The sequence below is a fragment of the Lithobates pipiens genome, unplaced genomic scaffold (genome assembly GCF_037356315.1).
Source record: "Lithobates pipiens isolate NorthernLeopardFrog02 unplaced genomic scaffold, aLitPip1_a1.2 Scaffold_19, whole genome shotgun sequence".
Classification (NCBI taxonomy): domain Eukaryota; kingdom Metazoa; phylum Chordata; class Amphibia; order Anura; family Ranidae; genus Lithobates; species Lithobates pipiens.
The window spans coordinates 404,965,348-404,992,217 of NW_027507764.1; the positions used below are offsets into that span (position 1 = coordinate 404,965,348).

At 37.8% G+C, this 26,870-nt stretch overlaps 1 protein-coding gene across 7 annotated transcripts in view; it reads left to right on the plus strand.

The window, feature by feature from the left end:
- The window catches only part of PIEZO2 (piezo type mechanosensitive ion channel component 2), a 503,501-nt gene that overhangs the window by 131,010 nt on the left and 345,621 nt on the right, over positions 1-26,870 (plus strand). For all 7 annotated transcript variants that reach the window (XM_077492436.1, XM_077492435.1, XM_077492439.1 and 4 more), the window contains exon 2: positions 26,763-26,858. In XM_077492436.1, coding sequence (XP_077348562.1) covers positions 26,763-26,858 — 96 coding nt within the window. The remainder of the gene's footprint in view (positions 1-26,762; positions 26,859-26,870) is intronic.

Genomic DNA, 26,870 nt, shown 5'->3' on the forward strand with positions numbered 1-26,870 from the left:
TAAGTGCCCATCAGTGCCACCTATGAATGCCCATCAGTGTCGCATACCAATGCCACCTATCAGTGCCCATCAGTGTCATCTATCAGTGTCGCCTATCAGGGCTCATCATCAGTGCCCATCAGTGCCACCTCATCAGTACCACCTCATCGGTGCCCATCAGTGCTGCTTTATCAGTGCCCATCATTGAAGAAGAACACGTACTTTTTTACAAAAAAATTTAACAGAAATTTTAACAGAAACACATTTTTTCAAATTTTTCGGTCTTTTATTTATTTGCTGCGCAAAAAATAAAAATCGCAGAGGTGATCAAAAACCACCAAAAGAAAGCTCTATTTGTGGGAACAAAATGATAAAAAATGTGTTTGGGTACAGTGTTGTATGACCGTGCAATTGTCATTCAAATTGCTACAGCACTGAAAGCTGAAAATTGGCTTGGGCAGGAAGGTGTCTTAAAGTGGTTAAATACATTAGACAAGAAAACAGTTTCAGTTGAGTAGCTGCTATCTGTATGCCACTATTAGGTAAGCAAATATTACATCATACTTATTGCTTATGGATATGCTATATTTTCTTAACAAAAGAATAATGGTACAAGTCATTTGTCAATCATTTGGCAACCTTTAGTGAACTAGAAAGAAAAACTAATATAATGGGACAGGAAGGAGAGGTTAACAGTTCCAACGGGGACCTTGATGTGCCCAGTGTGATTAAATTATATTATGAAATGCATTCAAAGACAGTAAAAACACACAGTCAGTGTAGCAAGATATTTTGGCACTCTGTAAAGACGGAATGCCCCTCAAACACACTAGTGCCTTTTGGAGCCTGCAGGTATAGCAAAGGAATCCAAACTAGTTTATGTTTTCTCTCTTTATGACCCCAAGTGTGTTTTTGGAGCAGTAATAAAATTATGTAAGTACAATGCATGGAATTCACTCAAAATTTCTGTGCAAACACGACTGATCAGTAATCTAACTACTCATGACCAGAAGTAAACAAAGCCATGTTCTGTTTAAAGTGAATAGCGCAAAACATACATTGAGCATACTTGCTGCCTGAGTTGCATTGGGGTGATTTACTAAAACCGGAGAGTGCAAAAACACATAGCCCAGTGTTGGAGCAAGCTTGCAGTGTCTGCCCCCATCTCTCTGTTTCTTTCTCTCTCTCACTCTCTCCATCACTGGTCTTTGCTCCTCTTATGGCTTTCTCTCCCCCAGGAGTGCAGGTTCTCCTCCCTTTGCATGCAGCAGCAGGAGGGCTCCAGGCCAACCTCAGAAAGACAGCCTAGTTCTGCTCTTCTCTGGTCTCCAGCAAACTGCCCACCACACCTTCTGTACTATGGACTCTTCCAGGCCCAGGTTGGCAGAAACTAAATGTCAGATCAGGACTACAATACTCTTTAAATAGTCTCCCCGTGTATGTAAGCTATGTCTAGTAAGATTTGTCTATTTTCCTCCTCTATACTGTCAAAAGGACATGAGACAGTAATCTCCTTTCAAAGCAGGGGCTGATTAAGATGATTTGATGCTCTGAGTAAAGTGTGCAATATATTAAAAACAAACAGGGGGTTGGGACTTAAGCAGGCAGGTGTAAAAAGTTTAAATTTATTGGAAATCAGTGATAAGTTACATAAGGGTAATCATGAGTACACCAAGAAAACCAATATATTTTGTGGATAAACATACAGCAATGACAATTAACCACTAATAATACAAATCATATATTACAGGTGATCATTAAGTAGATAAAACATATAGTTGACATAAAAACATGACATATAATAGCTCTATGCATTTTGTGGATTCATCCACTCTTCAGGAGCATGCAAGTGGAAAACTGAATGCTGTAATATAAGCCCTTGTACACACGGTCGGATATTCCAATGGAAAATGTCCGATCTGGCCATGTTGTCGGATAAACCGACAGTGTGTGGGCTCTATCGGACTGTTTCCGTCGATATATCCGACGGACTAAGTTTTAGAGCTGGGCTATAAAATTTTCCGACAACATGAACCGATCGGACTTTGTCTGATCGTTTGTAGAGAATTCCAATCAGACAAAGTGCCACGCATGCTCAGATCAAATTCCTAGACCAAAGCTATTGGCTACTAGCGTGAACGTAGTCCCCTTCATAACTGAATTACGTCATCACGTTACGAACAATCGGATTTTCCGACAACTGTGTCCGACCGTGTGTATGCAACACCAGTTTTGGACAAAATCCATCGGACAAAATCCAACGGATTTTGTTGTCGGAATGTCCAACCGTGTGTACAATGGCTAATAGTAACAAGAATATCTGTAAGGTCTGACCCTGTAATATATTACTTGTGTTGTTTTAGAAATAAAGGAAATATACAGCATTTTCAAATCTTTTTTGTTAACATAAAAAAAAGTCTCCACTTATAAATGACCATCTACGTGTTATGTGACTGATTTGCATGGGCTAGCACTTATAATATGCGTATGAAAATAATGAGCCAAAGAATAACTTTTGGTTTTATTAGGATGAGTATTTTAGCTGTTCAGTTCTCTATTGTTAGAAAAAGTTGGAAGCATAGTTTGCAAGTCCATTGTTTTATAGAAAATGCGCGCAATGTGTTAAAACATTATATATAGCTAACTGTTGTACAGAATTAGAGAAACACATGGCCTCATTCTCATGGTTAGGTTTGGTGGGAAGCCAAGGCAGTTTGCCACGGATTCTAACAGGTTCCAGATGATTTCCTCCAAAGAAAGTGAAGTAGATGTGCAGCTCAGAGAGCTTTGATGAGAGACCTGGAATCACAAATGCTGATTATTGGCTGTGAGGATGCACATTAATGATGACCCCTGAGAGGTCACGTTGTGATTTTTTGGGTTTGAATATGCATGCAGTGGCACTTCACAGAGCAAAGAATGATTAAGAATACATATAACATTAATCCCAACCCTCAAATCTTTAGTTTGCTAGACTGTAAAAAGTAATAAAAACAGCAGGGTAGAGTTGCTAACATTGTTTAGTCTATGTGAAATCGGTTTGCTTTTGTGTCTGTACATAGAAGTACAGTAGCATTGATTGCAGACCCACCTCCATCACTCTGCCAGCCAGTACAGGGTAGTTCGCCCCTAAACTCCTCATCTATATTGTTTATTGAAAAGAAGCAATGACAATTATCTGATGAAAAGGATGTACTTTTTGGGGAAAGCATTATAAGTGGACTGGAAGGTTTGTACTTGAAGATCTGTAATTAGTATTAGTGGTTAAGAAGACTCTTGTTCTGGATGTGGTCTTGTTTATAGAAAAAAGATCAGTTGGCAGACTAGCAGACTACACAACTACAGTAACCATCAAACATTATGTCCAAGTGTCTTATTTCCATTGAGTTCTCTCCAATTGAATGCAACCCATTTTCTGTCCTATACCAAATTTTAGCTGTTTAAGCTTTTTTTTGGTCATTCAAAAAAGAAAATACTAGGTGTGGGCAGACTTTGAGCAGTCTATGTGAATAGGGACTTTAGATGTGGACAATGTGAAATCCTGCTAAAGTCAACAATTCTTTAGGCTGCATTCACACCTGAGCTTAGCGTTTTCAAGCAGAAGATCGCACAAATTTACCACGATTTTGTGGCGTTTTTTACCGCGATTTTGTGCAGGGCAAAAGGTCACCAATGTTAAAAGAAGAAAAACGCCAAAATCTGCTCGATTTGAGCGACAAAAAAGGGTCCGAAACTTGTTTGAGCTTCAGGCGTTCGGCTTCAGGCGACATGGAGTGGAGATGTGAACCATCTCCATTGAGAATAATAGATTTTTTCCCCTCCAGCCTTTTGTAGCTTCAGGCTTCAAGCTACAAAACGCTCAGGTGTGAATGGGGTCTAAATGTCAATGCTTTTATTGACAATTAAAGATAATACAGAAAGAAAACAAAAGTACAATAAATGGTAGAGATACACCAAAACAGTTCAGTAGGTCAAAGGACCTAAGTAGTAATAGTTATGCATTGTCAGAATATACAACATTAGGAACAGATAATTAGTAACACACTTGCAATATACTTTAAGGTACACCCACCTAAAGAAGTGGAAGGTGGATAGAGGAAATGGGGATGGAGAGAAAGCATAGGAACATATGAAGATGAGAAGAGGAGAAGGAAGAATGTCAACAATTCTTTAGCAGTCTTTTGACAGATACAATATATTAGTAGTGGACTGAAAAACCTGATATGAAACTTAGAGAAGCAGAATATAGATCTACTTTAGTGCATACCTGTTATATACAGCATGCCTTTCTGTATACCTGCATCTGTACCATTTGGGGGTTTTACTAAAAGTGGTGCACACAGAATCTGGTGCAGCTGTGCATAGTAGCCAATCAGCTTCTAACTATAGCTTGTTCAATTAAGCTTTGGCAATAAAACCTGCAAGCTGATTGGTTTATAGGCATAGATGCACTAGATTTTGTACTCCCCAGTTTTAGTAAATCTCACCCCATGCATATGCCTGTTGTAGAAGACCGGATGAGAAGATGCATACATATGTGGAGATTCACCTGCTGAGACCAGGGTGTTGATCACTAGACATGTGTGTATAAAAGGGGCTCCTGCGCTCTATGACAAAAAAGTGGAAGATAGCAAAAGGAATGTTCTAGCAGGAGCAGCAAGCACTCTATGAGTGAACTCTCAATATTAAAGAAAAAGGGGAAAGGGTGTGTTGCGCTTCCTAAATACCAACAAAAACGATTACAATAACTATAAATCACATAGTATTAAAAAAACTTGTAAATAATTCTTAAAGTGTTCGGTGAGCAGCACTTAAAACTTAAAAGGGTGTATTACATTGAACATCTAATGTATAGTGTTCTTATGTATTATTCCTGTGTTTTAGAAAATAAGCAAAACAGTGCTTGAGACCATAGAGTGCATAGATTAAATAAACATCTGTGATATCACTGCAACAAAGTAATAAAAAGAAGTATATGTAATAATCTAAGTGATCAAAATCGTATAAAAAAACTATAAACACATAAAATCGGTGATCTAAGACGTGTAGAGAAAACAGAGGAATGTCCCAATTACATTCCTTAATGAAAAAAGCAAAATAGCAGCAAAAACGTGAATTTCAATAAAGTGTCCCATACACAGTTCAATCATGCAACTTTCAGATGTGATTTCACAACCGCAGAAAAAGGTGCAATGTGCCAGGGCAACTCTCCTCCAATGGTGTTCCGTGCCAGTGCTGGTTATATTAAACTATTACCTCACAGCTGCAAGGTATGCAGCAGAACAGCTAATATTGCAGGGAAGACTCAGGGGGGTCAGCAGGGCTGTGGATGGGGGCTTCTGACGGTGCCGTTCTCCCTTGTAGTTGTGACCAGTGTAACAATGCTCAAAACAACAGGTAAAGGAGATCCTCCATAGTGTAGTATTTCAATCAAATATTTTATTAAAATAACTAAAATTACTCACATAGAAGAACGAATAAACGAGCACACAGCTTAACAGATCTGAGCGATTTCCTCAGGTACAGACGTCACTTCCGGTCTCCTGATCACTAGACATGTGCATTCCTTTTCGTCCGAAAGCATTTTCGTCCGAATTTCGGGTATTTTCGTTATCATTTTAACAAACGATAACGAACGTGCAGAATCCGAAAACCAAAAGATCCAACATGAACAAATGCTTAATTTTCATTTTTGTTGCAACAGTTCAATATAGATAGGAGATTCCACATGATGCTGACAATAGCGATCTGTGACCATCGAACCTGTGGTGGAATGTGCCTAACCTTAGCTCTGTTAGTTCAATATTATTCTACATAGAGAGAAAAGATTCAACATTATAGAGACAATAGCAAATAAGATTGAATGTGCCTAACCTAACTCTATTAGTCCAAGATTATTCGACATAGAGAGAAAAGATAATTTAATTACATAATTATTACTAGTGACATACAACATTGGAATTCTACTATAGCTTGTAGGTGGAACATTCGTCCGGAAATGTACGATTGTGGCGTCGTACAGCTTAGCTGCTCCGTCAAATCTTCTTAGAACATTCGACAGACACCATAAGCCTTCAATGACAGATTTGACCTTAACTATTTCGAATTTTCGGACAAATGCATTTTTTAACAAAACAAAATAAATAAAAACAAATTTTGGGAGTAAGTAAATAAATGTATTTTTCAGACAAATACAAAATTCAGAAACGAAAAATTTCAGTGTGCACATGTCTATTGATCACAGTGAAGAAGGAGCCAAGCACACTGGGATTGATTTAATAAAAGCAAATAGGTTGTTAACTTTGCAAGGTAATTTGTCCCAGGGCTTAGTGAATAAGGTAATGCTCTGCTGACTTTCATCATCCATTCATGTGCAGATAAAAATGCTGTTTTTTTATTTGTGGGTTTTAAGTTAAAGTTAAGTTAAACTGCCACATTCACCAACCTCTGGGGCAAATTCCCTTACAAAGTGCATCTTTCTGTGCAAAGTGAACAGCCTTTTCGTAAATCCACCTACTTGACTCTTACTTTGCAATAAAAAAATTATAAAGTTTTAAGACCCTGCCAGCTACTGCTTCAAAGTCGATAGTTTCATTGTGCACCACACGCCAACATCCAGCTCCCTCAAACAGCTTTATTGATCAGGATGGCCAGGACACCACCCTATGTCTATATTCCAACTTTGACACATTCCACCCAACCCCTGGGCCTAATTGTAGAGCTTTCAGCACATTTTGATTTTGAGGGCACACATAAGTTGAGCAAAATTCCAATCAGAACACGTGGTTAAAACATTACTATTGTGGGGCAGAATTCTCTCTTGATACTAAAGATAATGCATACAGACAAGTACTGACAACTGCGTGCACAAAAGAAACTGAAATTATGGCATTTAAACGTTTTACAGTATAATATTTTTGGATATTGGGTAGTAGACTTAGGGGACTTTCAAAGCTGGAAAGTTATATGAGGCTGTAGTTTATCACATATGTCACTAGTTTTTAGTCTGTGTGTTCATGCCAATAGTGTGTATTGTTAAATGGCTTGGGTTTCCGTAGAAGCTGATGTCATTTTGGCTCAGCTGGACTTGCAATTTAGTGCTGGACTCTTTCTTATTCTACTGCTTCATAGATAGTACCGGTGAAAGGGTAGAAATACATTGGGATTGATCAAATGATTGTATGAAGTGCCCATCCAAGGCTAACAGAGTATAACACATTTCCATAGGTGTCGGAATCTGTCTCTTTATTAACACTAGAAAGAAGCACTTTTTGCAGTCATACAGTAAGTGCTCAAGAAAAGCCTCTCAAATAAAAAATATGAAGGCTGCCATTGCCAAGTTCTTCTTGCTCCTGCATACTTGCATGTCGTGCTGATAATTTGGCTTTAAAACTTTCTGAGTCACTAACTCACAAAATATAGAGATAAGGACATCTGAGATTTTTCAAACTTATATTTGCTGCATGCTTGCCCCTGTGTCCCATAAGTATTAAAACCACACGGCCAGGCAGCTATCATTTTTACATTAAGGCTAGCAATGGCAGCCTTTATATTTCTGTCATGATAGCTGTGCTTTAATTTGAGGTTACAGAGGGCACAACTGCCTTTAACCTATGAGACCAAGGGGCCCAAGTGTAGCTATTATCTATTGCACTGCCTCTTAAAGTGTATCTAAAACCAAGGAAAAAATTGTAATGGTGTCACGTTAGGCTGTTTTCTTCTGGTTTAGACTACAGAACAACTCTACTCTCCTAATTTCCATAACGTAGAGGGAGTTGTTCAAAATTTCAGAGAACTGGGCAGGGGTGATAATACTGCTTAAGATTTCAGTTCAGAAAATTCCACAGATAGTCAGGAGTTCATTGGATTTTGGCAGGATCAATAAATATATTTTTGCACTTATCAAACAGATATAAAAAAAACACTTTAAATTGTATATTTATCAGATCAAATGAAAGCAAATAAAGAGGCTTATTTTAGAGGTTTACATACACCTTATTATAATATCCTATATCTGTGCAGTAAACTAGCAGTTCTGGATGCATAGTTGGCTCAGGGGCATACAGGAACGATTTGTATGCCTCTGCCCCCTATCATGGGATTTGTGATAAAAAGATATATACTGTACATATCTTCTGCTAAAGAAGGCTTTACTGTGCTTCCTTAGAGGGCTCTGTGGTTCTTTTTGGCCCACCTCACCATATCCTGCCTGATTATACTATCAGCAACAGAAGCCAAACACCTTTTTTTTATTATTGTAATTTTTATTGAAGTTTCAACTTTTACAGGAAAAATATTAATAGTAAATGTGAAATAAGTCTTGTTAGTCCACCGGGCAAACAGTAAAATACAAGAAAAGTAATATTGTAAGCCAACTCCCAATTGGAGTTCCACATTAGAAGTTACATTAGTAAATTCAATGTTAGCTACATAGAGCATATAATAAGCTACACAACCATTATACTAAGACAAGACATGTGTGTGGAAAACTAACCCTAGGTAACACATATGTTAACCAAGTAGGGACATTAAACAAAGGGGTATTTTTACCATAACCAAGAAGTAAACCAATAAAAATACATGATGGATGATGTATACAAGAAAATATCCAAAAGATGATATGCCCAAGTTTCTCACACAGTATGAGAAAGGGTAACCTGCTTAATTCATGTAGTTAGGGAGTAACTAAAGGTTGTGAGGCGGTAGAGGTTGAGGGAGGAATGGGTCCATAAGTGGAACAGCCCTAAGAGTCCCACATTTTGTTAAATTTACCTAAATATTAACCTGATAGAGCTGATAAATATTCCATAGTTCTATGGTTCTTGGAAGGGACTGCTGCAGATTTTCAGTAGCGGGAATAAATCCCCTGGCAGCAGTCAAAATATGATCATAACGTTTTTTGGCGTTTTTAAAAATGCCAGAAAACAGCAATCTTAGGAGATAATGCAAAGGGTCAAGTGGTAAAGGAACTTCCAGGACAAAAAGTCCTTGGACGATAGCCCAAAATCCCAGGATCTGAGGACAAAACCAGAAAATGTGGGCCAACGACCCAGTAGTCTTGGAGCATCTCCAACATAGTTCTGGTATAGAGGGGTCAATAGAGGTCAAGATCACATGGGTTTTGTACCAGTACATCAAGATCTTATTTATATTTTATTTATAAGTAATGCAGAAATATGTTTTAGAAGCAGTTTCCCAAATCTTATCATAAGGGGCTAAGGGTATAGGGTGTTGAAGAGCTTCAGTCCATTTCTTCATATAGGGATGAATTCTGCCAAAGGAATAGCCTCTCGTAAGAGCTAATACAAGGTAGAAATTAAATGTCTGATTTGGGCCCTGTATAGATGTGAGTTCAAAACCTTTAGGGCGGTCCAGGGATACAAAGGGCTTCTGAGTGTAGAAATATTGTCTAAATTGGAGAAACATATAACATATAGGTTCTAAGGGGGAGAGAGTTTTTCCGGACCCTGAGTTCCTTAAATGACATTCATTTTTAGATTACTGGATTGATAAAGTAGCATAATTGAAATATGCCAAAACATGTTCCCATGGTAACATTTGGGTGCTGGACAAACTATCTGGTAAAGCTGGGTTATACAACACATTGGTCAAGTAGGAACAGAGTGGAGCCAGATTATAAATGTTATTTCAAAAGCGCCATATCCTAGCTGTAAAGGCCATAGAGTTGAATAAATGTATCTGGGGACTAATGTAGACACAGCGTCAGATGACCCTAGTAATGAAGATGGATGAATAGGAAACAACTGACTCAATTTCTGACCATCGATTGCAGGGTGTTCTAACTGACCAAGAGAGAATATGTTATAAATGTGAGGCCAGATACTACTTGATTAAATCAGGTGCCCCTAGCCCACCTTTGGAATGGGGAGCAAGAAGAACAGTGTGAGCAATCCTGGGTATCTTATTGTGCCATATAAAACTAAGGAAAAGATGATGTAGTGAATGTAGTTAGACCAGACAACTTTTTAGGAGGTAGGGGACATACAAAATAGGTTTGGCTATACTTCTCCTTTAAACCCTAACTGAAAGAACAGAGAAATTTAAACTTTTTTTTTTGTAGAATATTGTTAACCTTTTTTCATACAGTTTTGCATCTCAGTAATACTTATCTCCTCCAGCATTTATCATCAACTTTCTGCCTTCATAAACTTAGTTCGGAGTCAGCTGCATACTGTATCATTGTTCTTGATTAGTTTAGTGACAAGGGTGGGGAATGCCTGTATAGTGTGTATATCATGGAACCACTTTTAGTCCCAAACGGGCAGATTTGACAACTTCTCAGCTCAATAAACGATACTGTAATTAGTGCCGAATTTGTGAGATAGAAATGTTAGATGTAATTGTAATTCTTTCTACGTGCAGAACATGTACATGTACATCTGTCAGCTTGCTCATATGTGACAATTACCAGCTTTTAAAATATCAATTCACATATTTATCAGCACTAGTTAAGACTGGCAAGCGAAACTTTTTCATAGTAGATGCTGAAAGTGAGTCATTCCTTGAGTGGTAATGATGTATGGCATAGTTCCCAACTGTCCCTGATTTCAAGGGACTGTCCCTGATCCTCTGTCCCTGATTCCTCCTCATTTGTCCCTCATGTTGGTCTGATCTATATAGATGCATATAAAATGCATTTTTTATCTATCAAAAAGTGTTTTCCAGCACTAAACTTTTCATCTGATTCCTAAATGGCTGCATTTGTAAATTTAAAAAGTCAAAATAAAGGAATATTAGGGGTAAAAAAGGCACTTTTTAAACAGTTTCGTTTTTTTGTACAATTCTCCTTTAAGGGGGCATGGCAAGGGGTGTGTCCTATGCCTGCATACTTTTGCTGATAGGTGTCCCTCATTCACTCATGTCAAAAATGTGGGAGGTATGGTATGGGCAAATTAAATGAGGATCACATATATATGGAATAGGAGAAATCAGAGCCTAGAACTAAAAGCCCCCTTACGCCAAAGAGATCTTGTTAAATTCATGAAGCTTTACATAACAATCTTTATTTTCAGTCATATGATGCTTCAAATACTATTATTAATACTACTACTCATTACCTGAAAATAACAGTAACTCTTTTGAAAATGAGGACCCTTATCTTGGTGTTTTAGCTTTGTGCATTGAGTATGTTATGTTATCGTTCTTTGCTTTAAGAACCAATACACTGCCAAAGTGCCTAGACAAATTTGATCACCAAATATGCAGTAAATAGAATGCAAAGGTAATCTAATGAGAGTTATCCTGAAACAAACAAAACAAAAAAACATTTATAAATAGCTCTTGGCTATAGTTTGCAGTGACCTCAGCATAAAATTGCAGTAATTAAAGAATGAAAAGACAAAGGTAGCATGCAAGAAATCGTCTGCAGACGTATAGATGTTTTATGTATAAAAACAATCCTTTGCTCTTCCATTTATTTCACTTCTGTCCTCATATTACCTTTTGCTGTTTTGCTTTGTTGAGGTCAAAGCAAGATCAATAGCACATTTGTGTGGCTGCATAAAAGGTGAGCAGTATGCAGGAATTGACCCGTTGGTCTGAATGTAGGGAACTGTAGATGTACACTATTTTTTCTTTGTCTGTGATATTAGACATTGTAGGCTTTGAACAAGGGCCAGTTCACATTTTAGTATTCCAGATGCCCCCCTTTTTTTCTCCTCTTTTTGTCTCAATCTCAATTCGGGACATTTGTATTCTAGTGTGTTTTTTGCGCTTTTTGGATGTGTTCTGTTGCATTCTTGATACGTTTTGCCATGTTCCAGATGCATTCCATACAGCATGTACTTTTGTTGACTGCACTGGAAGGCTCTACACTGGTGGGAACTAGGGCCATTGGAATACATGGAACACACTGTGTTATGCATTTTTGATGGACTGTATCTGGTATGAACCAGCCCTGATGTGTTTCTCAAAATGTAAAATTTTTATGAAGGAGAAATGCAGGATGTTTTTGGAAAATTATGTTCTCAAAATCAATGCAAATAACTCATGCTTTTTTATTAAAATGACTTCATTTATCTGTGTGTTTATTTGTTAGTAGAACTGTGCAAAGAGCAATACCCCCCATACACCAATCAGATAAATGAAAGTATGCTGATTAGTGCTGTTGTGTACTGCATTTTGCCCTGTGCCCTTATAAAGAAATGTACTATAATATTATGTGCAGAGAAGTTATTTATATCATTGTCACTGCACTTGTGACAGTCTAGAGTTTTGTGCACAAATTCAATGTCATACATGGGCCTTGGCAATAAACTCACCTTTCTGCCATCAAAAGCAAGCAGTTTTCCATTTCCCAAGCAGGCAACAGAATGCTTCCTTACTGCATTCCGTGTGCTCATTGTTTGACAGATTTTATTCTGCAGAAAGAAGTTTACTATTGATGGTCAATTAAATAATAAAGAAGATTTTCTTCCAGGGGCGGACTGACAACTCATGGTGCCCCCGGGCAATAGGAGATTATGGGGCCCCCGGGCAATAGAAGATTATGGGGCTCCCGGGCAAAAGGAGATTATGGGGCCCCCAGACAATAGGAGATTATGGGGCCCCCAGGCAATAGATTATGGGGCCAGACAGTATATACACACACACACACACACACACACACACATACAGTATACACACACAATATACACACACAGTATACACACACAGAATACACATAGACACACTGAAAAAGTACTGGAGAGGCGGGGCACCTATAATTTGGGGATTTTTAAAAAAAACACAGATTTTTACCTACTATCCCTGGTTTTATTGAGGCTTGCAACCCTGATGGGGCCCCTTAGTGGCATGGGGCCCTCAGGCAGTGCCCGAGTGCCCGAATGGTCAGTCCGCCCCTCTTCCAAACTGTCTCTAGCACAAGGCTTTCTATGAACAACACTGTATTAGGCAATTTGTTCAAAATAAAAAAGTATACAGTAACTAGATTGTAACCAGGTTTCCACTAGTGCGACTTTTCATGCGATTTGGGACTGAAAAGTCGTACCCCTTGATTTCCAATGAGTACCGTTCATATCTGTGCAACTTCAAGACGCAGCGACTTCAAAGTAGTCCCTGCACTACTTTGGTCCCACTTTGATGCGACTTGTTGTCCATAGACCTCAAGAATACACAGGCATTGTTTTAAGTCACGGTATTGCGGCAAAATCGCACGACTTTGGTGACGCAATAGTGGAAACATAGCCTAAACCTGTCAATATTCATTTTATGCGGCTAATCATATATTTCTAAACCAAAATAATTTACAGTTAGCTATCAGCAGAGTGATTAAAGTAGAACTGTTTTTCATATCGGATGGTTGTGGTTATATAATCCCTGTCAGATTTTTCTTTCTCCATCTGTGTCCCATTGTAGAGATTTCATTTCACTTCCTGTTCAATAGCCAAATGAGAAGTGAGAGGAAATCCCTGCAAATTGGGGGAATTCCTTGGGGTACCCCAGGTCACCAGAACTAGTGAACCCATTGGAAGATTTCCCTTTTATTACTTTTCCAGGGACAACCCAAACTTTGGGATTTTCTTTTACTTTCACTTTCAATGATAATGGTAAACAGGACAAATAGAGAGGATGAATCTCCCTAATGGGGGCACAGACAGCAATTAAGACAGACGAGCTTTCTAATCAATTTTCACTCTATCCAAAACTAAAAAAAAAGTTTTGCCTTTAGTTATACTTTAATGCAAAATTGATTTTGTTGTAAAATGTCACCTTCAACAAAACTTTTTGAAATTAGACTCAAAATTTGCCATGAAGATTTCTTAGGCAACATTTGCTTGAAGAAAATACGTGGTTTCGTTTTCAAAGCCATGTGATCACCAAGTCAATGCTGACATGGTAATCATGTGGCTTTGTCTAAATTTTACTCATCACTATTTACAATACTTTTGGAAAATTTGCTAATATTACAACAGAAGTAAAATAGTTAAATAATTTAGATCCCTTTCAAATTCACAGCGTGGCCATGTTATAGCGGCGCTTTTATCCCCTGCTAGCGGCCAAAGAAAGGGTTAAATGCGCCCGAAAAGCACTGCTCCTTGCAGGCGCTTTGGCAGCAGTGCCCATTAATTTCAATGGGCAGAGGCAGTGAAGGAGTGGTGTATACACCGCTTCAAAGATGCTGCTTGCAGGACTTTTCTAATATCCTGCAAGCGCACGGCTCCAGTATAAAAGCACTCGTGCTCTCACACTGGGGCTGTAGGGGAGGCATTTTTCAGGCACTTCACAGGTACTATTTTTAGCCCTTTTAGCGCCTGAAAAAACATCTCCAGTGAGGAAGGGGTCTTAACCTGCTTAGTGGTATTCCTTAGTGTGGCTCGGGGTGAATTTACAGTACCAAAAGTGGTAACCCCCGAACCACACTCGGGATTGCATGACAGGATCCAGGTCCGCTGTGTGTGCGAGCCACGTCTCCGCTCGATTCATCACAGTGCTGAGCTCCGTACCCTGCGAGAATTACGACGTACGGGAACGGATCGCGGCGACAAATTCAAAACGTTAAAAACACAATACCATACAATACACTGTATTCTTACAGATTACTTAACTGTATCAAATTATTTCACATCCCTTTTGTCCCTAGTGGTTTGTCCAGTGCCCTGCATGCAATTTTATATTATATATACTGTTCTTTCTGCCTGGAAACTGGAAATTGTCCATAGCAAACAAAAAGCATCGCCTTTATATCAAAAGTGGTTTTAGACCAGCTAGAAAACAGCGATAATAAATTAGAATCACTCGCAGAATTGAGCGATAGCAATTTGTGGGGAGATCCGTCATCAAACACTGAAAGTAATGACAGCGACAATTCTGCACCTGAGCAAATTTCAGAGTTTTTGATTTGATTAAATTATTGAATAATTTTTATTATTATTATTATATTATTTGTTATAATTATTTATAGTTATTTATTATATTATAATTTATGATTTCGTGTTTCAAACTTTATCATACCTGGGATGTCTACTAGACTCTGGTTTGGACAGATTTAAGTGAGTTATTCCTAAGAATTACAGGCCTACAATATAAAATGCCAAATTTCCATGCAAAATAATTGTACCGTTTTGAGCATCAAAAATCTGACATAATCATACCGCCAGGGAGGTCAATCCAGTTTCAAAAAAGCCTGCTGATTGTGTTCTCTTGTGAGGCGTGGTGATTTGCATTGCAAAAATGGAGTTGTGCATTTAGTGAATTTTCATGCCATAATCTTTAAGGCTCGATTCACATTGGTGCAATCCACTGCGGGTTCCCGCATCGCACCTGACATGCAGGCAGTTCACACTGCCCTATGTGAACCACTGGGAGTGTCAATACAAAGTTAATGACACCCCAAGATCAGTTTGCATATCACAGTACGAACTGCCATTTTATACAGGAATCGGATCACATAGGTGTGAACTTCCATGCGATCCGATTCTGGGTCCTGCACGTCTTTGGTCCAAATGCAATGTGAATTCAGCCATACAATCTGTATGGCTGAATTCACATCGCACATACATTGCATGTGAGTTGCACAGCAGTGTGCTTTGAATCACATGCAATGTTGGAGAACCCAGCCTAACTGAATATACTGTATACTGTAAATGACCTTTACATAGATGTTCATTGTACCGAGTTAGGGGTATGTACTTCTACTTCATCCTTGTTTCACTATTTTAAGCTCATGTAATGTTTGCGTGTGTAGTTTTTACAGTATAACTAATAGATTATTATTTATAAATTATTATTATTATTATTATTATATAGGATTTATTTAGCACTGACAGTTTACGCAGGGCTTTACAACTTCAGGGTAGACAGTAAAAATACAATACACTTTAATACAGAAGGAATCAGAGGACCCTGCTCGTTAGAGCTTACAATCTAAGAGGGAGGGTCAAGAGATACAAGAGGTAATAACTGTGGGGGGATGAGCTGATGGAGAAAATAAATGTACAGTTATTAGGTGAGGGCCAGATAGGCTTCTCTGAAAAGATGAGTTTTCAGGGATCGCCTGAGAGTGGACAAAGTAGGAGATAGTAGATAGATTGGGGTAGATCATTCCAGAGGATGGGTGGCTCTGGAGAAGTCCTGCAGGAAAGCATGGGAGGAGGTAAAAAGGAAGCTAGAGAACAGGAGGTCTTGGTAAGAGTGAAAAGAACGACTTGGTTGGTATTTTGAGACCAAGTTAGTGATGTAGCTGGGGCCAGATTGTGGAACGGCTTTGTAAATTATTGTTACTATCTTGAATTTAATTCGTTGGTTGAGTAGTAGCAATGGAGGGATTGGAAGAGAGGGGTAGCAGATGCCGAGCAATTTGTAAGGTGGATGAACCTGTTTTTTTCTGTTTTCTTGTCTGTTTATGGAGTGATAAAAAACTATTTAGAAGGCAATATTTCTCGTTGCCGCTTTACAGAGGAATATATTGCTTTGTGCTAATTGAAAACATAGGATCCAACGCTAGCTCTTTTTTTGGCACTTTGGAATAGCTATTTTAATGTGGAATGGTAGTGTCACAGGTAACACCTCGCTTTTTATAAAGGCAGCATAAATCAGACTCTGTCCAGGAAAGAACATCTTTGAAGCGCTGTAAATTTTACACTTTATTTCTATGATTGCCTAGAACAGCAGGAAGTATTTTAGTTGCTCAGCCAGCTGTGAATGGCTTTATTGACCTGGATGGGAGGAAAAGCTGCATTTATTTGCTCTGCAGTATTTCTCCAGATACTTGAGCAGAAGTCATTAGAACTTCACAATCACTTTTTCTTATGTCTTTTTACATTGCTTACAACTTGTTAATAACTAGACAGGTTTGCATATATTATATGCTGCTTAATTTCCTTTTTGCAGTTTAGTATAAAAGTGATGTCAGGAGCAGATGGTCTGCTTAACCGCTTCAGCCCTGGACCATTTGGCTGAACAAAGACCAGAGCACTTTTTGCGATTCAGCACTGCGTCGCTTTAACTGACAATTGCGCAGTCGTGCGACATGGCTTCCAAACAAAATTAACGTAATTTTTTTTACCACAAATAAATATTTCTTTTGGTGGTATTTGATCACCTCTGCGGTTTTAATTTTTTGCGCTATAAACAAAAAAGTGCTTCAATTTTGAAAAAAATGCATTATTTTTTACTTTTTGCTATAATAAATATCCCCAAAAATATATAATTTTTTTTTTTTCAGTTTAGGCTGATACGTATTCTTCTACATATTATTGGTAAACAAAATCGCAGTAAGCACATATTGATTGGTTTTCTCAGAAGTTATAGCGTCTACAAAATAGGGGATAGTTTTATGGCATTTTTATTAATTATTTTTTTTTTTTACTAGTAATGGCGGCGATCAATGATTTTTATCGTGACTGCGACATGGCGGACACGTTGGACAATTTTGACACATTTTTGGGACTATTGGCATTAATACAGTGATCACTGCGATTAAAAATGCATTGATTAATGTCACTGGCAGTGAAGGAGTTAACACTAGGGGGCAGTGAAGGGGTTAATGTGTGTCCTAGTTTGTGTTCTAACTAAAGGGGGATGAGGACTGTGCAGGGAAACTAACAGATTGCTGTTCATACTCCGTATCTCTCTGCTCAGAGAACTGGAAAAAGTGTGTTTACACGCACAGTTCCGGGTTCACCGTGTGCCCCGTGCGATCGCGAGAGTCCGGCGGTGATCGAGACGGCAGGGCACTCGCATCGGCTCGGGGAGCAAGTAGGGGGAGCGCACGAGCCTCTGGTGACGCGTACGTGGCCCCTAGTGGCCACAGGGAGAAGCAACGTTACATAACGTTGTTTCGCCCAGGTGTGCCATTCTGCCGCAGTACAACTGCGGCGGCTGGTCGGCATGTGGTTAAAGTTATTGTGCATCTTGTGTGCTTGTTGGTTCCACATTAGTTATAGTTAAAACCTAATGCTGTTTAAAGTGGAACTAAGGGCAAAACAGAAAGGACTATCATGTTGGAATTCATCAATAGCACTAACACAGTAGTTTTTCTGAGTACCCCCCTATATTTTATTACTTGTTGACACTGGCATTTGATTCATTGATTTTACAATTTCTTTGGGGAAACAGGGTGACAACGCTGTTCATTCTGCAGAGAAATCACTTCAGTGTTTCCCTTGCGATAAGGGTAGTTTTAGACAGACAATTAAGCAATTAAACTAAAGTAGATACATTCACATTTTTTTGGGTTTGCAAAAAGTTTAGACTACATTAATCAAAGCTGACTCTATTTCTGTACTATAATTTCTCCTAACCCCTGTAAACTGTCACTTTTGCTGGACAGTAGTGTGGAATTGATATAACAAATGCTTTAATTACACAGCTGTACTGGGCGCGCGTGCGCACACGCAAGCACGCACACACACACACACACACACACACACACACACACACACACACACACACACACACACACAGTCAGTGAGGCCAAACCTGTTGAATGTGAAGGCTCATTGTTGCTGAGCAGAGCCGTTTCCTGTCTGGCCGTTGTGCCCATCCATGAAGGGGTTTAAGCATGGAGCTTAATAACATTGAATCTGTGATTTTAACATTGACTTGACAAAGCTGCCCAGGTTTGGTTCGCCAAGGGTTCAAAAATCTTGTTTGAAGTATGAGGGGGCTGGGCACTGCCACTGGGTTAATCTACCTATGCAAAGTAAAAAAATAAAATGCTGTGCAGTGGGGAGAGTGTCCTTTTAATGTGGTTTCTAGGGGGACATGAGAAAAGCATTTAATCTTCTTTAAATTAATTCCATCTATTCCATCTTCCATTCCATTATTACATCTATTACAGCTATTCAAACAAGTTGTTATAGAATACAAAAGAAGAGTGTATCCATTTAAAAAGTTTTAATTCATGGGAAGATCTTCGTATGGTTAAAAGGTGATCCATTAAATGTTTATTCCTTCTGGTATGAGGCGTATCTCCAATGTAGGCAAAATCGCACACTCACCAGATGTAGGACCTCAAAATAATAAGGTATATGTGTTGAGGTTATGTGTGTTGTGGAATCTGTCTCAATTTCCAGTAACTACTACCATAGACTCCCCCATCTCTGCAGTTATACTTCTCAAGAGAATCAAGCACTTTAATACAGGTATAAAAGCACTCAGCATCAATCTGCCCAGAAATTTAAATTTAGCAGATATTAAGTGACTCTTTCCCTTAGATGCAAATGCGGTAGCTTTATTAAATAAAACAAATTATAAAATATGGCATTAAAAACTCAGAAGTGCACTGCTGCTCTATGACCCAGATAGCAAGTATAACTTGCCACAAATTTTCTGACAGTGTTGAACTGTAAATACTGCAAAATCTGAAAAAAGTTCCTGTTTTCTTTTTAAAGATAATTTATTAATACAGAATAAAAATCTTCCCTCTTTTAGATATGTCTAAAAGTCTATGAAACCCCTTTACTGCATGAACATTAAAGTATAAAGAGTTTATAAAGCCTCTTTACCCACCATGCTCACTAAGCCATTTATCTTGCACTTGGAAATGTGTATGAAGGTCCTGTTGTATCAAACACACTAAGATCAAAGACACTGGGCAATACTGTTCATAAGTGAATTATAACTATAAAAAATCTCAATGTGTTATAACAGTAAACATTTAATCCAGCTCTAAATATTGACCTGGATTCAACCCATGATCTTTCATCAAATATAATTATTTCCCCTTGGAAAAAATACAAAACGCTCTAACAACAACAAAAACATATAAGTCATCAAGCTTACAAAAGACTGAAAGATTAAGCAAAAGCAAACACTTGATGATTCCATGCTGAAAGCCAAAGAAGGAACAGCTATCATTTTGGAAATACGTGTTTGAACTGTTTGTGTAATCTGGAACATTTGTATAAGTGCTGATTTTTACCTGAATTTTGGACCCGTGCACATTCAAGGTCTTCTTATAAAAAGTCCATGGGTTTAATGTTTATTCAATCATTTCATCACCTCCATCCAAAAAACAAAACTAAGGACATTGGTAGATACATTGGAAATCATTAGGTTATAACCATGTGACCAACTGTACATCCATAACATCTAGTTTATAACACCAATGCAGCCTGACATTATAAAAAATTTCAAAACATTTTCAAAACTGCATAAAGCTGATTTGAACTAGTTGCAGTGTGCAGAAACTACGGCCTATGTAGAACAAGGCATGGAGAAGTTTTTACATCCATTTTCAGCCCACCATAACCTCACTTGTTATATTCTCAGGTTAAAACCACAAAAATTTGCATGACTAAATCTATGCTAACTTGCAAAGCAGTACAGTTTTTAATCGATGATGGAATTGCTTCATGTGAGTTGGAACTCTTACATAATACAGCTGGCTTACTGTGAGCCAAGGTTTGCCAGTTCTCTTTGTGACCAAGTCCAATTTACTCAAACATTAGTAATGCAGTGTAGGAATACAACTACAAGTTATTCAGTTACCTACATTTAGGAAATGCAAATTTCAAAAATAGTTGCCAACTGTACCCACAAATTAAGATAAATTGTGATGGTTGATTATTTTTAATGCAAGCTTCTAGATGTAAAAGAATAAATGTAATCTTTAAATAATCCTTTCACTATCCTGGATAAATATAACAGATACTAATGATAAATAAATTTATTGTTGAAGCAGAACAGGTAAGTATAGACATGTTTGTTACTTTTTTTATTTACCTTAAGATCCCTTTCACACGGGATAGATCCATAATGATCCGCCCCGTGATGATCCGCTTGTTCAGTGGGGATCGCTCCGTTTATCCCCGCTGAGCCGGCGGATGACAGGGCGGTCTCGGCACACTGTGCAGGGACCGCCCTGTCAGCTCTCCGCTCTCCTCTATGGGGGATCAGATGAGCACAGGCCGTCTGTCCGTGTTCATCCGATCTGCTCTGCAGACGGATAGAAAAATACGATTTTTCTGACGATATCGCGGCTCCGGCCACTCACAGTGCCGGAGCCGCAATATCCAGAAGACGCGCTGAGTGGACATGTCAGCTCCCTCAGTGTGGATCGAGCGAGATGTAGGGGCCTCGTTCTAAGGTAAGTATTTCATAATAAGCTAGTATGCGGTGCATACTACTCATTATGACTTTTCCCTTGCAGGTCAGAAAAAAAAGTCAGCGGGTTTACTCCCGCTTTAAGCTAACATTTAAAAGAGAAGTAGGGACAAAGCTTTTTGCCCATACTTCTCCTCTGGGTCACAGGAGTGCACTTATGTTTGCACTCCTGTAATCAGCCGACAGTGTGCTATAGTCCGATGTCAGCTGGTGTGGCAGATCCGCACCAGGCTCTGGATGGACCCTGATCTTATTGTCGGGATTCTGCCCAGCTGCCTGATTGACAGCTGGACTAGCTTTCAGCCCATGGATGAGAGCCGAAATCAGCTGCGCTCATCCCCTCTCCTGCCCAGTGGGCTAGCGAGCACTGGATGGGCAGAACAGAGAGCAGTGACTGACAGATAACTGAGCGATCAGCGGTCATGTGATCACTCAGTTCTCGGTCTTAGAGCCAATGTGGGACAGCTGCAGCATCACCCTTTGCTGCAACATAGAGTTAATTATGTACAGTATGTGTTTTTAGAAACCCTAAACGTCTCCTTTATATAAGGCTATTCTTTTCATTTACATCTATTTCTGTTTGCTGTTTGCTGTTCTAGTATATTTTCATCTAGCAAATATATACTTGTGTCAGTAAGTGATTGCAAATTCAAAAGCGATTTCAGATCTTACACAGTTGGAGCTTCTCAAAATAGTGGACTGCGGTTTTCAAATGTCATTTTTGTATTCAATTCCTACTATATAGATTAAATAAAAGACATTGAAGAAACAAATAATATTCTTCAGGCACTTACTCGGCCACTTAAGAAGCTTAAGTAATATTGCTGAACGCTGTAGTTCTAGTTCTTAGACAAAATATAGTGTCATATGATTTATAGCTGATTGATGCATGTTAGCTTCAGATTGTTAAGCTGTCATCTTGCCAGTTCAATCTCAAATATAAGTTTTTAATGTCAGTTTAATTTACCAGAAGGACAGAAATGAATCTAGACAGGTCATAAATCATTATAGTCTTTCCTTATTATTCTGAGATTATTTTCTATGAGGATCTAAATGATATTACACAAAGGCTTTAGCTTTTTCATGGCGATGACAATTTCTGTTGAAATGCTGAGCTGTGAAAATATTAGTTTACCGTATCAAACCATAAAATCATGAAATCAAGTACTAGATTTTTGGTGCTAGATGTGCCTCCCCGTACAGTAACAAGCACAACAGTGAAACAGCTGTATCCGTATTGAAAGGCAAGTCATGTTTAAATTAGTGAATGAAGCCATGTGGCAGACGCAATACTTGCTAGACCTGAAATTCTCTAGCGGTACCAGGTGAACTGGAGTTTGGAGAACACAAGGACCATTCATGATTTAGTGTCAGTTACAGCCTTAGTCTGTTGTAGAAGATTAGAACTCAAGGTGCTAGAATGCCTGCCTGCTCTCTCTCTCGCTTTCTCTCTATATATACCGTATATATCATATATTATACCATATATATGTATATACCCGTTGTATATATCATATTTTTTCTTTATTTTTCCTCAAAACTAGAACTAAAGAGGCACTTTATTAAATATTTGCTAAACTTTTATAAAGTGTGAAATGGGAACATTTGCCACTGAATTATTAAATATTTTTTAGTCTATTCATGAATCCCTGTTTAATTATATTAGAATTATTTCTCATATGACTGTTTTGTTCTAAATACATTTACAAATGTATGCAGAAACCTCTGCTTTTATCTAACTTTTGGAGTATTGTTAGGCTGCTTTACAATTTTCATCATAAATATTCGTTTATGGAATTATTTAATTTTCGAAACCGTTAGTGGGGTTAAATTGATTTTTTTTTTTTTGAGTGTAGTGACAGAAAATTGAAAAGAGCAGGATGGATTTTTTTTTTTTCAAACAAATTTCTACCCATGAATGTGGTTTTCATTTTTGGAAAATCAGATGTTAAAAGAAAAAAACAAAGTATTTTTAAATGACACCCATGAAGTCTATGTTGCTGTTATCCAATGTATTGCCAAGATTTTTTGTACAAACATTTGTTAAAAAAAATCTACCAGTGTATGGCCAGCTTAACCTCCCCGGTGGTTTTCCCGAGTGTGGCTCTGGGTTAAATTTCAGTACCGTTAGCGGTAACCCCCGGGCCACACTCGAGATTGCATTCCAGGGTCCTGGTGCAGGTTACTTACCTTGTCCCCAGGATCCTGCGATGTCCCCCCACTGTGTTTGCGTGCTGTGTCCTCCACCCCAATGTCCTGTGTGCCGGGCTCCGTTCCCTGCGAGTGTCACAACACATGGGGAGCGGAGCCCGGTGGCAAATTAAAAAAATAGAAAATTCATAACACATACAGTACACTGTAATCTTACAGATTACATTACTGTATGTAATCATTTCACATCCCTTTTGTCCCCAGTGGTTTGTCCAATGCCCTGCATTCAATTTTATATTATATATACTGTTCTTTGTGCCTGGAAATGTGACATTGTCCATAGCAACTAAAAAGCGTCCCTTTAAATCAAAAGTGGTTTTAGACCAACTAGAAAACAGCGATAGTAAATTGCAACACTTGCGGAATTGAGCAATAGTGAATCGTGGGGGGCATTAATTTTATTATTATTATAGTATTATTCTTTATAATTATTTATAGTTATTTATTATATTATAATTTATGATTTTGTGCTTCAAACTTTATCATACCCGGGATGTCTACTAGACTCTTGTTTAGACAGATTTAAGTGTGTTATTGCTAATAATTACAGGCCTACAATATAAAATGCCAAATTTCTATGCAAAATAATTGTACCACTTTGAGACACAAAAATCTGACATAATCATACCACCAGGAAGGCTACTGCTCTCTTTGCTGGTTAGAAATATTGAGTGCTGGATATTGTTTATATTGTTCATTTTTGCTGTGCCCAACAAATAATAACACATGTGCAGGACCATTTTTTTATTGTATATGTTTTATAAACTCTTCTTTTTATAACTCTTCTTTCCTATGTATGTACAATCTTTGTTTCACAAATGATTCCCAGAGTAATATGGGTTAGCTAAATAGACAGACAAGTAGCCACTTTCTGCTTTGAGGCTCATGTCTGAATGAAATTTTGGACCAAGCCATCTGGTTTGGGAGTTACTGCTGTAATCAATCATCCACCTGTGTGTGCACATTTTATCTTCAGCTATTGAGCTTTGTAAATAGCTTTTTTTTCAATAAAGACCCAAATAGAAAGCCGTAAAAGGAGCCTTAAAGTTATTGTAAAACCTTTTCTTTACATAAAAAACATGTTTTACGTATCTATTCTGTGCAATGGTTTTGCACAGAGTAGCCCAAATTCTGGGGGCCCCCCCACTAGCTCCTCTGGCTCCTCCTGCCCTCCTAGGGCCACTTGCTATGACAGCACTCATGCGGTCTTCATCCCAAGCTGCACTGTGTGCATCTATTAACCTCCCTGGCAGTATGATTATGTTGGATTTTAGGTGCCAAAAGCGGTACAATTATTTTGCATGGAAATTTGTCGTTTCATATTGTAGGCCTGTAATTCTTAGAAATAATTCACTTAAATCCATCCAAAACAAGAGTCTAACAGACATCCCGGGTATGATAAAATTTGAAATATGAAATCATAAATTATAATAATATAATATATATATATATATATATATATATATATATATATATATATATATATATATATATATATATATATATATATATATATATATATATATACATATATATATATATATATATACATATATATATATATATATATATATATATACATATATATATATATATATATATATATATATATATATATATATATATATATATATATATATATATATACATATATATATATATATATATACATATATATATATATATATATATATATATATATATATATATATATATATATATATATATATATAAAATAAATAACTATAAATAATAATCAAATAATAATATTATAATAATAAAAATTATTCAATAATGTAATCAAATCAAAAACACTGAAATGTGCTGAGTTGCAGAATTGTCGCTGTCATTACTTTTAGTGTTTGATGACGAATTCCCCCACGAATTACTATCGCTCAATTCTGCGAGTGATTGTAATTTATTATCGCTGTTTTCTAGCTGGTCTATAACCTCTTTTGATGTAAACAGACATTTTTTGGTTGCTATGGACAATCTCCAGTTTTCTGTCATAAAGAACAGTATTTATAATATAAAACTGCATGCAGGGCATTGGACAGACCACTAGGGACAAAGGGGATGTGTAATTATTTGATACAGTACTGTAATCTGTAAGATTACAGTATACTGTATCTATACTGTGTTTTTTACTTTTTGAATTTGGCGCCGAACTCCGTCCCCGCGCGTCTCAACGCTCGCAGGGAACGGAGCTCGGCTGTCACAGATCTAGCGAGACACTGCGGCTCGCTGATCACAGTGGGGAGGCATCACTGGATCCAGGCGACAAGGTAAGTAACCCCCTCCATGGATCCAGCGATGCGATCCCAAGTCTGGCTCGGGAATACCGCTTATGGTAATGAAATCTTACCCTGAGCCAGACTCGGGAATATTGTCAGGGAGGCTACCACATACAGTGGCGACTCTTTTGTCACTGGGTTTGATCGACAGCAGCAGGAGCCAATGGCTCCCACTTCCCTCACTGAATCCAGTGAGGAGGAAGAGAGAGAGCAGTGCCACTGCTCTTGAGCACAATGCTGGATCGAGATCTGGCTTAGGTAAGTATTTAGGAGAGGCAGGAAAGGAGCTGCACAGGTTTTACACTTTAATGCAGAGAATGCATTAAGGTAAAAAAAAAAAGGTTAGCCTTTACAACCACTTTAAGTTCCATAGCTCCAGTATATTCCAACCATGCCTTTTAAATCATGGCTGTGTGATAGATATCAATCAATAAATCTTTCTGGTGACTATATACCTTATGCTGGTTTGTTGGTAATTTTGCAAACAAATGTATAGGATAACAAATAGGTTTTGCAAACAGAACCTTGTTAAGCCATTTATATACTGTAATGTAAAGGTAGCTCAACCACTTGTTTGTGTCTGAATTTCAGCTTCAGCTGTTGTGCTCAATAAACAGTGGGGTTTTTTTCAACAAAGACCAAAATAGAAAGCCTAAAGTGTGTGTGTAAATTTTAACTTCAGCTATAGAGGTCTGTAAACAGTAGGCTTTTTTTCAACAAAGACCCAATTAGAGAATCTGAAAATTAGTTTAAAGTACTATTTGCTGGCTCTTAAGGAGAATGCAAAATATGTTTTTTCGTTGTCCAGAATTAAGTAAGAATTTATGTACAAAAGTAGTTTTTATTATAATTAAACCATGACTGTTTGTCATGCATACTGTATATATTTTTAGTGACTATATAAGTTATGCCATCACAGCTTGCTAGTGATTTGGCAGTAAAATGTATAATAGATATAACAAATACATTGTACTGAGAGAAACATGCTAATGGAGTAATGTGAATGGTAACTGAGCAGGGTACTTATGCTGGCTTACAGTATACCTGTAACTTTTAGATTGCATTGTAATTATCTTACAGGAGTTTGGCAGAGATTCTAAGGGAGAAATTATAATACTGTGTGTGTTTTATTACATTACTTTTGTGTATATTTAATATGTTATGCTTATGTCTGGTAATTGACACATATTTTTGTTTCTTTTTTTACAGCATGCATGTTTCGGTTCAGCGGAATATCATTTGTCTACCTCATCTACCTCTTGCTTATTCCTTTGTTTTCAGAGCCCACCAAGATAACAATGCAAGGTAAGATCCTAT